General features: G+C 58.0%; 1 protein-coding gene across 4 annotated transcripts; it reads right to left on the bottom strand.

Annotated features, from left to right (window-relative positions):
- Window positions 1–140: 140 nt before the first annotated feature.
- On the bottom strand, window positions 141–15213 carry U2AF2 (U2 small nuclear RNA auxiliary factor 2). Of its 4 annotated transcripts, XM_081030657.1 has the most exons (13): window positions 15023–15182; window positions 11483–11602; window positions 11101–11236; window positions 10326–10370; window positions 9964–10067; window positions 9530–9681; window positions 8206–8322; window positions 7932–8070; window positions 3397–3476; window positions 3196–3318; window positions 2837–2923; window positions 2402–2650; window positions 141–863 (listed from the first exon to the last, which is right to left on the bottom strand). In XM_081030657.1, the coding sequence occupies exons 5-13, from the start codon at window positions 9983–9985 to the stop codon at window positions 729–731; spliced, it is 1104 nt and encodes a 367-aa protein (XP_080886783.1). In that variant the 5' UTR covers window positions 9986–10067; window positions 10326–10370; window positions 11101–11236; window positions 11483–11602; window positions 15023–15182; the 3' UTR covers window positions 141–728. The 4 variants fall into 4 exon arrangements, with proteins under 4 accessions (XP_080886783.1, XP_080886781.1, XP_080886782.1 ...); XM_081030655.1 differs by lacking the exon at window positions 11483–11602 and having other exon boundaries at window positions 2825–2923; window positions 15023–15213; XM_081030656.1 differs by lacking the exon at window positions 11483–11602 and having other exon boundaries at window positions 15023–15213.
- Between the last annotated feature and the right edge of the window lie 245 nt (window positions 15214–15458).

The following is a 15458-nucleotide window of genomic DNA, read 5'->3' as shown; positions in this document are numbered from 1 at the left end:
CCCTTGGGTGAGCCAAGGGCACCGGGGCGCCTGTACCAGGGGCCAGAGGCCAGGTACAGCCGGGCCTCCTGGAGCCACGAGCTGGCCTGGAGCCAAGGAAACACTCGGGGTTACACACACCACAGAGCAGCTCCAGAAAGTAAAATACAACAAAATGTTTAATGAGCAAATTCGTCTTAGCAAATATGAAACTGCCACAGAGAGTAGGAGAGGGACGGGGGCCAGGGGCTGGGCGCAGGTCCGTGGAGACTAAAGAGGAGAACCAACTACGTAAGAAACAAGGGAGAGGACCAGAGGCCAAGTGGTTGGGGCTGTGGACCTGGAAAAGGAGAGGGCAGGGCACCGGGCTGGACAACAAAATTCAAAAGTTTGGCCATAAAATATAAACACGCTATGTCTCTACGGAGGGGAAGGGGAGGAGAAAGGGAGTGGGAGGGAGGGGGGGTTGTCTCGGAGAGGGGCCGTGGGGGTCCTGCTGCGCCCTGCTGCGCACCCTCCCACCCTGACCCCTCCCTGTCTGTGGGTGCGTGTCCGCGTGGGCCTGTGTGCGCTTCCCCGGTCCCCGCCCCCCGCCCCACCCCACCCCCCACCCCTAATTGCTGCCATTCCAGTTGCTGCCGGCTGTCATTCGGCTGTCACTCCTCTGCCCATCATCTTCAGAGGGGGCCAAGGGGGGTGGGAGGGGGAGCATCCCCCAGCCAGCCCGGCCCCGCCCTCCCCTGCCTCCTCTACCAGAAGTCCCTGCGGTGGTACGAGTCGGGGTCGCAGTATTTTGTGACAACCACTCTGTTGGCGAACTTGCGGCCAGTGAGGCCCTGCATGGCCTTCTGGCAGTCGAACACGGAGGTAAACTCCACGAAGATCTGCAGGGAGAGAGGCGGGCGTAAGGGCCGGCGACTGCCCACCCCTGAGGAGCCAGCCGCTCCCGCAGCAGCCAGCAGCAGCCACCCCAGCCCAGAACTCCTGGAGTTCAAGGGAAGGAAGAGAAGTTTGAGCACATTTACCCAAACATCCCCCAGAACCCCAGGATCAAAGATCAGGAGACCAGAGCCGCCCACGCAAAGGCGTGGACAAAGAGCAGAGGCAAGCTAGACTCCAGAGCCATCATGGATGGGCAAGCTCCCTTGTGTTGTCTCCTACACCAAGTGGGCCCCAAGCCACCGCAAGGGCCATGTTCTCCCCAGACAAAATATGAAGTAAGGGAAGCTCAAAAATTAGGACTCAAAGCCAGGCTGACGCAAAAGGAAAAAAAGAAAGAAAAAAAAAAAAAATTGAACCTTGATCTAATCAAGAGTGTATCTTGCTTGAACCACCAGTTAAGTGAAGGGAGGGGCAGACACAACCCTAATTCAGAACATGGGGAATTCTATAAAACAAACACTATTATTTCAACAAATGGCTTGCAAAAAAACAGGGGGGCGGGCGGTGATACAGAACTGATAAATTATAAGAAAGACTGAAACCAAATTTCATGGTTCCTTGTTTGGATCCTTAAAGCAACTCACAAATGACATTTTTAAAACAGTAAGGGAAATCTGAACATGGACTGGGTCGTACTGAGGATAATTTTGTTAACACTGCTACATGTGCTGTGATACATACAACTTAAATAATATACTACAATATTACCCTATCGCTGTGACTTTCTCTCTACCTTTTATGTTTGAAAACAATGAGGGTAAGTTTAAAAACAAAACAGGTAGGCTGATCCCAGAGACCAGGCAGAATATTTCCATTGCTTCTTCCCACAAGTATCTACTCAGCCCCCACATGGGCCAGGTTCCAGGCTCCATTCTAGTGCTGATGACAGCACTGAAAGAAACTGACACGACAAGGACAGCTACTGCACCAGTGAGGACAGGAGAGCAGGTGAGAGGACATGATGCCCCCTGTGATGCTCTTTCCCCTGCTCCCTGGCAAGTTCACCCAGCAACACTCGACCTGGAATCAATGTCAGTGCCACCCAGGTTCTTACTGGACCCCACGCTGGGACTGCAGCTCTGTCCAGCTCACTGCTTCCTACGTTTCTCTACTGGGGTGTCTCAGGATCTCAAATCAGCCAGCCCCACCACACTGCCTGGCCCTCCCCCAAACCTGCTCACCCCCTCTTGCTTCTCCCCTGCAGTCAGTCCCGCCTAATCACCAGAGCCAGAAAGCTGAGCATGGCACTTAACTCCTCCCTCGCCTCCCACCCCCCCAAATCCATGACCAGGGTCTAAGGCTAACAGTCCTCGCTCAGATCCACGCTGCGCCCCAACTCCCGCCCTCGTCACCCACTAATCTCTGCCCCACTCCTCACTGTCCCCAAACACTGAGTGCTGCCTGCCCAAAACCCCATAACTGGGCATCACTCACGCCTGCTCAATGCCACCTCTTGCTCTTGACAAGCGCACGCACGCACCTTTCCACAGCCGGGCACCTCAACACCATCCACAGGCCGGGGGATCTCGATGGACTTGACCAGCCCATACTTGCTGCACTCATCACGCACATCCTCCACGATCTCCTCATACTCCTCATCGTCCAGCAACTCCTCGGGCAGCACCATGTTCATGAGGCACAGGACCTCAGTTGGGTGGCCACCCATCTGTACCTGGGAGCTCATCAGGCCCGGCACTTGTAGGGTCACGGGCGTCTGGTTTATGGTGCTCTGTGGAGCAAGCAGGCAGAGGCGTCACAGGGCTGTCCTCCCTCAGATGCCATCCCAAGAAGACCGTGCCCTGCCCTTGAGGCCCAGGAAATCCCAGGGCAGAGCTGAGCAGAACCCACCCCACCCCGCCCCTTGCCACCCCCAAGCCCCCCTAGCCAATGGAAGGTGACGTGCCGGGGGGCTCACCAGCGTGGCATTCTTGGCTCCCACACTCGCCCTCTGGACCAGCAGTTTCTTGTCCCCCAGCTGCATCCCATTCAGCCCTGCGATGGCCTGTGTTTGGAGGACGATGAAGGGTGGGGGACGCAGGGGAGAGGTGCGAGTCAGGGACCAGGAGCCCGACACCTCCCCCCAAGCCCCAATACCCCAGAGCCGGGCATTGGTGGGGGAAGAGGGGAAGCCAAAGGGCTGAAAGCTTGGTAAGTCCCAGGCGGGCCCCACCGCCAACTGGCCGCCTCCCACCCATCCCAAGGAGCGGTGACCTCAGCCACACAGCAGGGTGGGGACAAAGGCAGATGTGGCCGCACCTGGAGCCTGGGGCTCACCTGATCTGTGACGTTGATGTCCACGTACTCACAGAAGGCGTAGCCCTTGGAGAGCCCGGTGGCGCTGTCCTTGACCAGGTTGAAGGCCTTCAGAGGCCCAAATGACGTCAGCAGCTCTTTCACCTGTGGGGGTGGAAGCCACGCCATCAGGGTTTGTTAGAGCAAAGGTGGGGGTGGGGTGGGGAGTGGGGAAAGGCCTACCTGGTCATCATTCAGGTAGTTGGGTAAGCCCCCAATGAACAGCTTGTGGGCAGAGTCTGGGACCACGGTGGACACAACTCCTGGGGGAAGAAGACAGGAAAGAACTTCGATGCCCAGCAAAAGGCCGTCACCGGAGCCCTGGAGGAGTCTGCAGCGAGAGGCCTGCCTTCCTCCCGACCCGGTGACGGCTGACAGAGCAAACCCCGTATCCACCAAACCTGCCCAGCCTGAGGTTCCTGGGAACACAGTACAACAGACACCAGTGTGGTGCAACAGCAGCAGGCCCACCCTGTGCGGCCAGACTGGAGCTCACACCCAAACCTGCCGCCTGCAGCTGTGTGGCCTCACCCTACTGGTGAGGGCTCTTGAGGACACAACCCCTTCTTCAACCTTCAGGCCTCAACTCCAGAGCCCTTCCCTAGTCACCCCTCATTGATCAGGTCTCCCGGCTGGTAAGGCTCTCAGGCTTGCCCTCCCTGCACTTAGCACAGCCAGCCACACAGGCTGCAGTCACTCTCTGGCCTCAGGCACACGTGACTTCGGCAGGCTCTGCTATGTCCCTGAGGGCTGGGATATGCCCAGCGTCCAGCAGGGGCTAACACAGCAAGGTAGCATCAGCTGAGTGGGTTTAGCAACCACAGACCACCATGTGTCCGCACTCCCAGCCCTGCTCTCTCTCTGCACTGAACTCTGCACTCGGATGTGTGCCTGCCAGGAGTCTCAGCCCCATGGCCCACAGGCTTCTTCGCAAACCTGACATTCCATTTCTGGAGCCCTTGGGGGGAGGTGAGACAGGGTTGGAGAAGGAGCCTCAGGCCTGGAGCCGCGGAGGGTGCTCCCTCTCCTACCACCACCCACACTCGTATCGCCCTGCAGGCCTCTCAGAACACAAGACCAGCCTGCCTAAGTTGGAGAGGCACAAGAATCCTGAGAGTAGGGGCCTCAGACCAGGCAGTCCCTGGGACTGGGCAGCCGGGTCAAACTCAATCTGTTACCTCAATGCTCTCCAAGACCTACCCACAGTGTCACAGGGATCAACTGTGCTAGGCAGGAATAAACTGTGTAAGGCAGTGCTAGCCTGAGGTCACAAAGGCAGGAAGAAGGGGTCTCCAGAGCCCACTCACTCAATTCCACAGAGAACTAGGGCTTGGCTAAGGGGCCATCACCTGCCCAACAGCAGACGAGGACATGGGCAGAGGTTAGGTGACCGGATAGGTGAGTGGAAGAGCTGGGTGAACACCAGCTGTTGGGCCCAGGCTGGTGCTCACGGTGCCATGCCATTTCAGGGAAGGGATGGGGCTGGGGGCCCCAGTCAGGCCCTCTGGGTCCAGGTCTGGGGCACAGCACCAAGCGAGGCTCCCTGCACCTCACGTGAGAGAACATGGCACCTACCAGAGGGCGCAGGGATGAGAACAATTCATACACCGTGTGTATGTCACCCCGGGCCAAAGGGCGGGCTCAGGGGACCAGGCCTGGGGAGCAGGCAGTGCTGTAGTCAGGGCAAGCTCTTCGTGAACACTCACTCAGTCCTGAAGCAGGGACAATGACCTTGCAAGGTCCCGTGGCTAGGAAAGGGCGGCGCCAACTGGGAACCCAGGTTGGTCTCAGTGACCAAAATCAAGCCCAACAACCTCTGACACAATTTCTGACATAATGGACAGGCCCCCAAACACGCCGGCTATGGGCTCCTCCCTGCTTCACACATCTGTTGTCTCCCACCTCCCCTCTGAAGGCCACCCTGGACCCCCAACCACCAAGCAATCTTTCTGTGCCCACAGTGTCACTCGACAGGGTCACAACCGCCTCATGCACTACTGTGCCCCAGCACTCAGCACCAGGCCCAACATGACCAAACCTTGCTGAGGGAGCAGAGGGTGAAGCCCACAAGCAGGCACCAGCTGAGGTAGAAACAACTCTCCCCGAACCGAGAGGTGAGCCTGGCACCGGGAGAGCTCAGGGTCGAGCTAACTCAGCAGCTCAGATTCTTATGCCTTCCCAGCCACCCCCACAGACAGCGGCAGCTCCCCTGCCAGGCTCCACCTCACACGGGACCCACACCAGCACTGGGCAGTGGGAGCACATTCAAGGTCCCACCACCCCCATGGTGTATGTTCAGTTTCAGATCTGTACCCTTCTGCCAAAATGAGGAAGCTGCCTTCCAGGTTCCGGAATTCTTTCCCAACCGAGAACACCTGCTGAATTTTACCAAATGCGTTTCCCCTTCAGCCATAACACTGATTTCTCTTTATGGAGGACGGACAAGCAAAATACAAGCCTCATTACAGAGAAAGTAGGAGCAGAGGACGCTCAAGCTGCAAGCAGAATCACACTTCTTGCCAGCGCCCAGGACGGAAGAGACCCGCAGCATGCACACCCAGACCTCCCCCAAAGAGAGGAGGCCAGTGAATGACCTTTCTGGTGCTCACACTAATGGCCACCTCTAAAAAATGGCCGGCGACTAAGGGAAGATGATCTAAAGCAACTGTCCCCGTATCTGCGACGTCTGTGTCTGCACAGGGCAAAGGAAGACGCACAGGAGGCAGTGCAGGAAGTGCCGCCACCAAGGCTCCACTGGCCAAAGCCTTGGGTACGTGGGTAGTCGGCCAAGCCTCGCTCTCCTCCTGCAGTGGGGCCACACGTCCGCCGCAGTAAGGGCCAGGTGGGAGATGCTTTCACTGTGTGGACCATGGGGTCTGTCACCACTCAGCTTGGCCACTGCAGCACAGAGTAGCCGAAACAATGCACACGGTGGTATGCTTGTGTGCCAGTCTATCTTTATAGTTAAAAAAACAGGCAGGGCCACATTGGCCCTTGGTTGTCACTCACCGACCCTCATACTGTAAGACTGTCACAAAGACCAACAGGGGAACCACAGAGCACACCTCGGACGATGACTGACATGTTAGCATCGTCCAGTAACGGGGGCGGGGAGAGGGGGCTCCTCATAGTTAAAAAGACGACACATTGGATTTATTGGAAAGAGGCATGAAGGGACGCTCTGCAGCTTGACCTGGGAGCCAGTCCCACTGATGTGCGCACATGGCAAAACCCATCAGGCTGTAGACTTAGGGAATGTCAGTAAGCATTACACCTGTTTTTTAAAAAATTTACAGATGCACTGAATTTACCCAAACTGTTATGATAGCACAGGAGACAAGCTGGTCACCCAGGCCCGGGTCCCAAAGTGCTGCCTTCTCTGGGATTCCATGCCCCCATCACATTGCACAGTGAAGAGCTGACTCAGTTTCTAAAAGGAATCCTTCAGTGTGAAGCCTCAGCCGGCAGAACTCCATGTTCTATAACACCCATACCCAGAGTATACCAGTGCTCACCCCACCTTCGCACAACTCCAGGGCCTGAGACCAGGGCCCAGCTCAGCCACAGGAGCACTGGCTCTGGCTCTCCAAGCCCCCAGTGCACCCTGCACCCTCAGAGCCACACCGAGGCTCAGGCCTAACACACTCCATCTGTCGACCAGCCTGCTGCCGCTTTCTGGACAACCTGAAAACACTTTGAAAGGTTATTTCACGACATGTAAATGCTGTATGAGACCCAAACGTCAGTCCTTAATGATCAGGGGGAGATGGGACACAGCCATGCCAGCTAGGTGTCGTCTGCAGCTGCTTTCACACTACAACCACGGAAGAGTTTCCACAGGGACCATGTGGCCTACAAAGCCCAAAACATCTGCTATCTGAAGTGTGCAGACCCCAGGTCCGCCTTGACCTACCAGCCGGAATGACTAACACGCTGTGGGGCAGGGCCCAGTGCACAGGAGTCCACAGAAACAGAGGCGAGAAATGAGGGCCTCGCAGGTGTCAGTCTCCATGCTGGGAGCTTCACTTGCAACTGAGAACCAGCTCCAACTGGCCACCTCCTATTTCTCACAAGATACTAAGTGGTTCTTCAAGAACACAACACAACGCAAGCGTTAAGTCATGTAAGTCATGCACAGAAGCACCCACAGAAGAGAACGCTGACCTTCAGTGACATCCGGGACCAAAGAGCTAGGACTTGGTGGGACTGGATCACCCAGCCAGTCAGAGGGAAGGGTCCACTGTCCAGAAGCCCGATGCTGAAGCCCTCCAACCAACCCCTGCCCGTACTACCAAGCCCTTCAATCCTGCCCCAAACCCTCAGCTGGGGACAGATATGAGCCTTGCCTCCCTGTCTCAATAAAGCCTTTGCTTTTCTCAGAAGGCCCTGTCATGGCACTGGCTTCTCTGCATGCAGGGCAGCAAGCCCTTGCTGGGCAGCACACTGACTGCACACGCACGCACACACACACACTCTCTCACAATAACCCCCGAGGCCCTCACTTCCCCCACAGCCTGCGCTCTGGTCCTGGCTCTGCCACTCACAAGCTGTGCGTCCTCAAGCAGATCACAGCTCACCCTCTCCAGCCCGGGGCACCACCTCTGCTAAGAGGGGAGGTTTGGGGGATAGGATAAGGAGACGTGTCTATCCCATAGCAGCCATGCTGCTGCTGAGCAGCTCCAGCTGGGTTGAAGAGAGTGGGACAAGACCCCACTCACCAGGCACATAGACGGAGGGATTCTCTGACATGCCAGGAAGGGGCTGGTAGTCATGGGGCCTGCGGATCTTCAGCGACTGGCCCTGGAAGATGATGCCATCGAAGGCCATGGCCTGGGTGGTCTCATCCACTGAGCGGAACTGAAGGAAAGAGAACGGGGTAGTAAGGGGCAACGGTGCTTTCGCCAGTCCAGCCCCGCCCCCAGGGGCCTGGGCCAGCAAAGGATAGACCACCGATAGGCAGCCCACACCCAACAGCGCAGCACCCACACTCACCTCCAAGAAGGCAAAATTCTTGTCCTGGTTGATCTGCACGGCCAGGACGGGGTTGCCGGGCGCCTGGGTCAGCCCCCCCAGGCGCATCTGGGCATTGAAGAAGTCCATCATGGCCTCCTGTAGAGGGCAAAGGAGACAGGGAGGGGCAGGGAGGGAGGTGGAGAGAGGAGGGAAGGGTGAGAGAGGGAGACACGGAGGGTTTGGGGGTAAGGGGAGAGGGCCGGGGAGGGCGGAGGTGGGAGAAGGAACAGTGGAATATGAGTGGGGGCGTAGAGGTCAATCATAGGAATAAAAGGAGAGAAATGAGAGAATAGGGTGGAGGCAGCAGCAGAGACCAGGGGGTGGGACAAGTGTGGGGAGAGCCCCAGGAGTCCAATCAAGGGAAGTGGCGGGGTTTGAGAAAAAATGGGGGGGCACCACCACAGGGAGAGAAGAAAAACACGAAACAGAGAAAACAAGGAGACAGAACACATAAGGAAAGGAAACATCCAGTGGCGACAAAGAGGAAAATGGTAGGAAAGTAGAAAAGCAGCAGGCAAGACACAGGGACCCAGAGTCAGAGAGAAAAGAGACAAAGAGGAGGGGGATGGAAGGGGAGGGGAGCGCAGGGGCAAGGGAGGAGGGTGGAGGGAGGGGAGGAGAGAAGAGTGATGTGGAGGGATCTGGCCCTGGAGTCCGGGGGCTGGTTCATCAAATGTAGCAAAGTGCAGGTTGAGAAAGTCAGAATGGACCTTACTTGCCTTCGCCGACGGTAGCAAACTTTTTGTTGCTACGAGGGATCTCAGCCCCACAATATTTCACTTTAAAGAGAAATGGAAACAACTCTTTGATCTCGGGCTTCTCAGGGGTGCCACGGGAAGGGGTGGGGAGAGGGGAGGGAGAGGAGCGTGGGGAAGGTAGGGAGGTCAGGGCCATCAAAAATAAAAGAGCAGCGACCATGGGAGGGCTGTGGGAGAGGATGGGGACAGGGCAGAGAACAGAGGCGTGTCAGAAACTGAGGGCGTGCGTCTGTGTGTGTGTGTCCGAGTCTCCCTGTCTGTCTCTCTCCACACGATTCGGATTCGTAGGTTAAGTTATGTGTGTGCATGATCCCTGGGCTGCGGGAGGAGGCTGGGGGAGAGGAGATGGGAGAGGAGAGAGGAGGGAGGGAGGGCCACCCCCAGCCCGGCCCCTGGCTGGCTCAACTCCATCGTCCGTCTGGGAGGGGGCCGGGGGGTCTTGCAGGAGCAGAGTCTGACCCGTGCAGGTTGGGGAGGGATGGAGGGAAGGGGAGGAGCAGGGGGAGGGGGGAGGGGAGGGCAGGGGAGGGCGGGGAGGGCAGTACCTCAGTGATGCCAAAGGGGATGTTGCCCACGTAGAGGCGCCGGGCCTGCCTGGTCATCTGGCTCCCGACCACAGGCACTGGCGTGGGGGTCACAGCCAGACCGTCCGGGGTCATGGTGGGGAGGAGGGCGGTGGCTGGAATCTGACCCGCAGCTTCAGAAGGGGCAGAAAGCATTAGCTGGCATCAGGGTAACCCTGGACCAGCGCTCCAGGACTGCCCCCCACCCCCAAAGCCTCCAGTCCTCGACCACAGGACAAGGGCAGCCCCCAATGGACCTACTGCCTCTGATGAGCCAGGTCTCCTGGCAGCAGCCCCATGGGGAGCCCTCATTCCCCACTCCACCATGGGGGCTTCAAAAGGCGAGGCCAGAGATCCAGGGTGCAAACCTCACCCCCCCCAAATGGGGCTCTGCACACACACCAGGGGGAGCCTACCTTGCATGGCCTTGTACTGCATGGGGGTGATGTGCTCAAAGCCGGGTGGTGGCACGTCCCAGTATTTGCGGACCTTCTTCTTCTTCTCATGGCGAGGGGAGCGACTGGGGGAGGGCGGGGGGGAGAGCGGGCAGGGCCACCTCAGTCTGGCCTTCGGCAGGCCTGCCAGCCCCCCAGGCTCCCCAGCAGTAACTCCGCTGTCTCCAGAGGGAGAGGGTCTGGGTCAGGGTGCACCCAGGCCTGGGAGAGGGGCTGGTTTCAAGGCAGGTGCTTGGGCCAGGGCTGGACGGGGACGGGCAGGTGTGCAGGGGCAGGAAGCAAAGGGGCGGCATCAGGGTGGAGGGGCAGGAAGAGAAGCTCACATCAATCCACCGTGCTCCTCTTTAGCGCCTCTGGTCAAAGGTTTGCTGGGGGTGGGAGGGAAAGGTATGGGGAGGGGTGACTGGGGACCCTCGTCTTCCCCACAACCCACACACCCCCCCGCCAAGAGCACTGAGCCCCAGGGCCGGGGCAGGGCCGAGGTGAACGAGCGACAAGCCGGCCCCCTCGGCCCTGCCATTCCCCCAAAGCCCCCACCCCAGAAAAGAGAAAGTGATGGCAGGTATCAGGGCCAGACAAACAGATCCCTTTCTAGTTGGACAAACAGACGGGAGCAGGCAGGACTTGCACCTACCCCACCCTTCCCCACCTAAGGGGGCAGAAAAAACAGAGAGGAGTGCCTGGAGAGGGAAGAGGCATTAAGGAGCAGAAAACCAGCATCCCAACCCAGAGGGTGGCCAGGAACGGAAGTCCTGCCCTGCTGAGACAGCCCCCTTCTCAGGAGGCAGAGCACAGTCCCTGAAACAGTCCCACAGAGAAACACCGAAAGGGGGTGGGAAAAGGAACCAGACCCTCGTCTGGATCGGGTGGGGGCAGCTCCTTAGGAAGGAGAGGACGGAACGCCCTATCTGCAGACTCGCCTCCCAGATAAAGAATCTGCCGCCCCCACAACCCACCAACACTGCAGGAAACCCCAAAGACAAAACCCTGAATTCCAGACAGAGAAGCGGCATATCCCACCCCCGAGATGGGAGCAGAAGGGCGCAAAGGGCGCAGTCCAAGCAGGGACACCTTCATTGCCCTTCCCGAGTGCGGTACCTTCTTCGCCGCCTGTCCCGGGAGGCGCTCCGCTGGTCCCGGTTCCGCCGGTCCCGGCTCCGGCTGCGGCGCTTCCGATCCCGGCTTCGGGAGCGGCTGTGGCTGCGCTTCCGGTGCCGGTTCTCCTTGTCTCGCTCTGGGAGGGAGTCGGGGGAGGAGGAAGAGGCTAAGCTGGGGACACATGGCCCAGCCCACCCACACACTGCTGGCCATGCCCCACGGGGCCCTTGGGCCACCCCCAAGGGGACGGGATTCAATAGAGATGGGGAGTTAGCAGGCTGCTTGGGTCCACAAGCCAGTCCAGGGACCCTGGGGGACCAAGGGACGGGAGCTGGTTACCTGAGGGGAGAGGGCCTGGAAATGCCCCCGGGGTGTAAGATACCTGAGGACGCTCAGGAGGAGCTGGGGAGCCAGAGAAGACAGAGGAGGCTGGCTCCTGGTCCCCCTCGAGGGCTGAGGGGCCTGACCCCAGGGTCGTCCCTGAGAGGGGCAGGGCTAGAGGCTGGGGAACCAAGAGACCCAATGATGTTTTCCTGAAGGGACCCACGGCCCCGCAGGAAAGACCTCCTCAATCAACCAGGTGCACCCACAGTCCCACCATCAGGCCCAGGGTCGGGTGCCAGTCAGGAAGCAGGGCGACCCTCCCAACCAGAACACCCTCCCCAGGTCCCTCTTTCTGAGCCACGCAGACCTGAATCCCAGACCACCCCATCCTGCCTCAAAGCCAAGTACACAGTGCACGAGGGGATGGGCCAGGCGCACAACTCTGCTCCAGCCTCCACTTGGCTCCCTCAACCCTTCACCCGTGTGGGTGCAGGACCTGGGAATGGAGCACAGCCCTGCCAGGGAGCCAAAAACCTGTGCTCCCAACAGACCTCTCGGCCTAGGAAGGAGATGCAAGCTAAACCTTCAGCACAGGAAGCTCGAGCACTGCCTACTTTACTTCCTGGGTTCAAAGACACCTGATGCCTCAACTACCCATCAGGCCCATTACCGTACTCATGAACGTCACCTCCTGGGGACAGGAGACAGAACAGGCAATAAGGAGAGGGCCTCAGAGTGGACTTTAGTCTCATCCACACTGCTATCTTATATTTTTCTGATATAATTTAACAGGAACTTTTTGTGAATGCATCTCAATTCCAGAATGCCTGAAACTCAGAAAAAAACATGCACCTAAGAAGGGAAAAGACACAGCAGCAAAGAATGGCATGCTTCCTCAAACTAGAACCTATATTAAATGTTTTACTTGCACTTAATCTCTACGAATGCTTTGGAAATACCCTGCTGGGGGCTCACGTAACAGACAGGGAAACTGTGGCACTGGACAGTCACATGACTGGTGCAAAGGCTAAAAAGCGAGGAAGTAGTGGGCCTGAATGTGAGCTTTGTCACGTCAGCAAGCTCGGTAAAGCACCAGGCACACTCCTGAACTCACAGAACTCTCCGGGGTCTGGCTGGAACCACTAATGACAATGGGATTATCTCCTTGAAGGCAAAAACATAAGTAAATCAAAGACTGGAAACATGAGCGGATACTCAGAGAGCAGCGGGTAAGCACACAGGAGCTCTGGGCCTCTGGCTCCATGTTTACAAGGTGGGCGAGCTACAAGCCCCAAGAGCCCTTCCTGCTGCTAAGGCTCTGAAACAGACAAGCAGGCAGAAAAGAACGGACACGGAGGAGGCAGCGATGCCTGCTGGGCGCTGGGATGCAGACCAGGAAATTAATTCCCTGGAGACACAGGTGCACTAGGCAGGGGCTAAAGAAGGGAAGAGGCTGGCTCAGAGACAAAGACCCACAGGCGGGACAACACGTGGGCAGCGCGTCCCCCAAAGGCAGGAGTTCTCCCCTCCCCCCCCACACACACTAATCCTGGACAGATAGGAACAGAAAGGGAGCTGTGATTGTTCAAAATGCTGTTGTCACCTTTTGGGAACAGCGCTACCAACCCAGGGGACTTGTGAGGGCTGAGGGCATGACCGCCCAGGACCAGGAGGGCCAAGCACATCTGCAAGGGCCTTCCTCCACTTGGTGACCCAGCCATGCGCCCGGCCAGAACTCAGGCTCGATTCCAGCTTTTCCACTTACCAACTATAGAAAACCACGCAAGAACAGCTACACCTTTAAAATCCTACTTTCTCTTCTTTAAACTAGAGTCCCATCTACCTCCTCCCCCAGGTGTACGAGGATCTGAGGTTTGGAATGCACCTTCCCCAACTCTGACATCATCTCTGAGCGAGCTGATGACCAGCCTCTACTTCCTCTCGGTGAGTTTATCACACTAAGGATGATTTCACAATATAAAACACCGCTTGTTGGGAACTTAATGTATGCCAAGCCACATACCACACACTTCACATTTTCCCATTTAATTTCAGGTCTGCCTCTAACCAGACCTGGGAAAATTTTCAGACTTTTTGAATCTGTTTCCTCCTCTGCAAAAACAACAAAATCATTTCAGCCTCACTGGACTGTGACAAGGATCCACTTAGAAAAACCATGCAAAGAGCTTAACAAGGTGCCTAGCACGTGACAGGCGCTCGGAGTTTAACCGCTATCATCCCTATTTCAAAAATCGTGAAAACGATGGCAACCCACAGGTGAAACCAAACAGGCACAAAGGTATTAAAGTAGCACAGCTAAGCAACAAAGTACTTTGAATTCAGGATCAACTTCCGAGCTTGTGCTGTTAAGCAGTCCGAGCAAAGACAGACAGGCGGAGGGCACTCAAAAACCGGGTCTTCCCCAGGCACCGTCTCCTAATGCAGCTACCGTTACTCTACTCAGGCTGGGTTCGGAGGGCAAGTCCCGCACCTCTCCTTCAGCCATTCAAACACGGGCATCCTAAGCCTCAAGTCCCTCCACCTTCCCTTGGCCTAAGTTTCTTCACTCTCAAACCAAAACAGGAAGATCAAGGAATTTTTAAACGTCTAACGACTCTCCCAGTCCCAATACTCTTGGAGTCCCTAACTGCCCGGCACCCACGTGGTCCCGTGCTTTGACTGGACATCACCTAAGAGTACTTGCCGCCTACCCTTTCCTACGGTACTCAACTGGCCCAGGTCCCCTTACTCTCAACAGCCTCAGTTTCCCCATCTCTACGTTGCGATGATTTATGAGGTTACGTCTAGATGCCCCGAGTTTGGGATAGAAGACGTGGTGTTTGTCTCCAGCTGGGGAAACTGCGAACAAACATTCCGTATCGTGATCGTCGCCACTGCCAAAGCCCGCGAGTACGCAAAACGTACGTGCGGTACAAATACTTCAAGAATGCACAGGGTGGAAAACAAAACAACACAGGGTGCCCCTTTCACGAGGGAACCCGCGTCACACGCGGTGATCCGAGGCCCCCCACGACCAGCAACCAGGCAGGGGACCCTGGCGGGCGAGACTGCAGGACACCGCGCAAAGAGCAGCCGCCGGAGAATGGCCGGCCCAAGCCGCGGCCTTGCCCGAGCCCACGTGAACGGTGCGGGGGAGGGGGGCGCCCACAACCGCCATTTTGGAACAAAGGGGGCGTGGAGACCCAGGCCACAGGCCCGGCCGGAAGCGGAAGTGCCAAGGAAGCGGGAGGAAAGGGGGGAATCGCGGGACCCGATTTATACACTCTCCTCCTCGGATTAGCAGTAACAGGAGTCCGCAAGGGGACACCCGGGGGCCTTCCCAGCCGCGCCACCTGCGCCGGGAACCACGTGGGGCGCGGAACGGAACGCGACGCGCATGCGTGTAGGCCCGCGTTCGCCACCCCCTCCCGCGCGCGGAGGCACGCCGGGCGGTCACGTGAGCGAGTGCGCGCCGCGGGACGGGGGGGGGTGCCGCGCGGCCCTGAGAGGACGGGGAAGCGACGAGGAAAATGGCGGGGGACACGGAGGGAAGCCAAGAGCCGCCCCGCCCGCCGCCCCACGCCCCCGGCGCCCTCACCTTGCTTATTCTCGTTGAGCTGCCGCTCGAACTCGTCGAAGTCCGACATGCTGAAGCGGCCGTGTAGGCCCTGTACAGCTCTCGCCTCGCTTAGCCGACCGCCCGCTCCGGCCGCTTCGGCTACTTCCGCCGCTCGCTTCGGCTACTTCCGGGCGCCCCCAGCGCGCCGCCGCCGCCTCCTGCCTAATCAAGCCCAGGCCGCCCGCCCAGCCCCGGCTCCACCCCTCTCCCCGCCGGCCCGCCCGCCCGCCCGCAAAGCGCCCCTCCCCCAGAGCTTGTTTCCGAAGCTCGTCGGCTATTTCCGGACTGTAGAGGCAGGAGCCGGGTGCGGTGTCTTCGGCCGCTTCCGAAAATACCCGAAGCGAAGGTTTCGCGGGGTTCCCAGGTTGTAAACTCTTCGGAAATTACCTCTTCAACGTTCGGGTGTTTCCGTAGG

This window comes from Rhinolophus hipposideros (genome assembly GCF_964194185.1).
Source record: "Rhinolophus hipposideros genome assembly, chromosome: 21".
In the NCBI taxonomy this organism is placed as follows: Eukaryota; Metazoa; Chordata; class Mammalia; order Chiroptera; family Rhinolophidae; genus Rhinolophus; species Rhinolophus hipposideros.
This window is presented reverse-complemented; position numbering and strand designations above follow the sequence as displayed.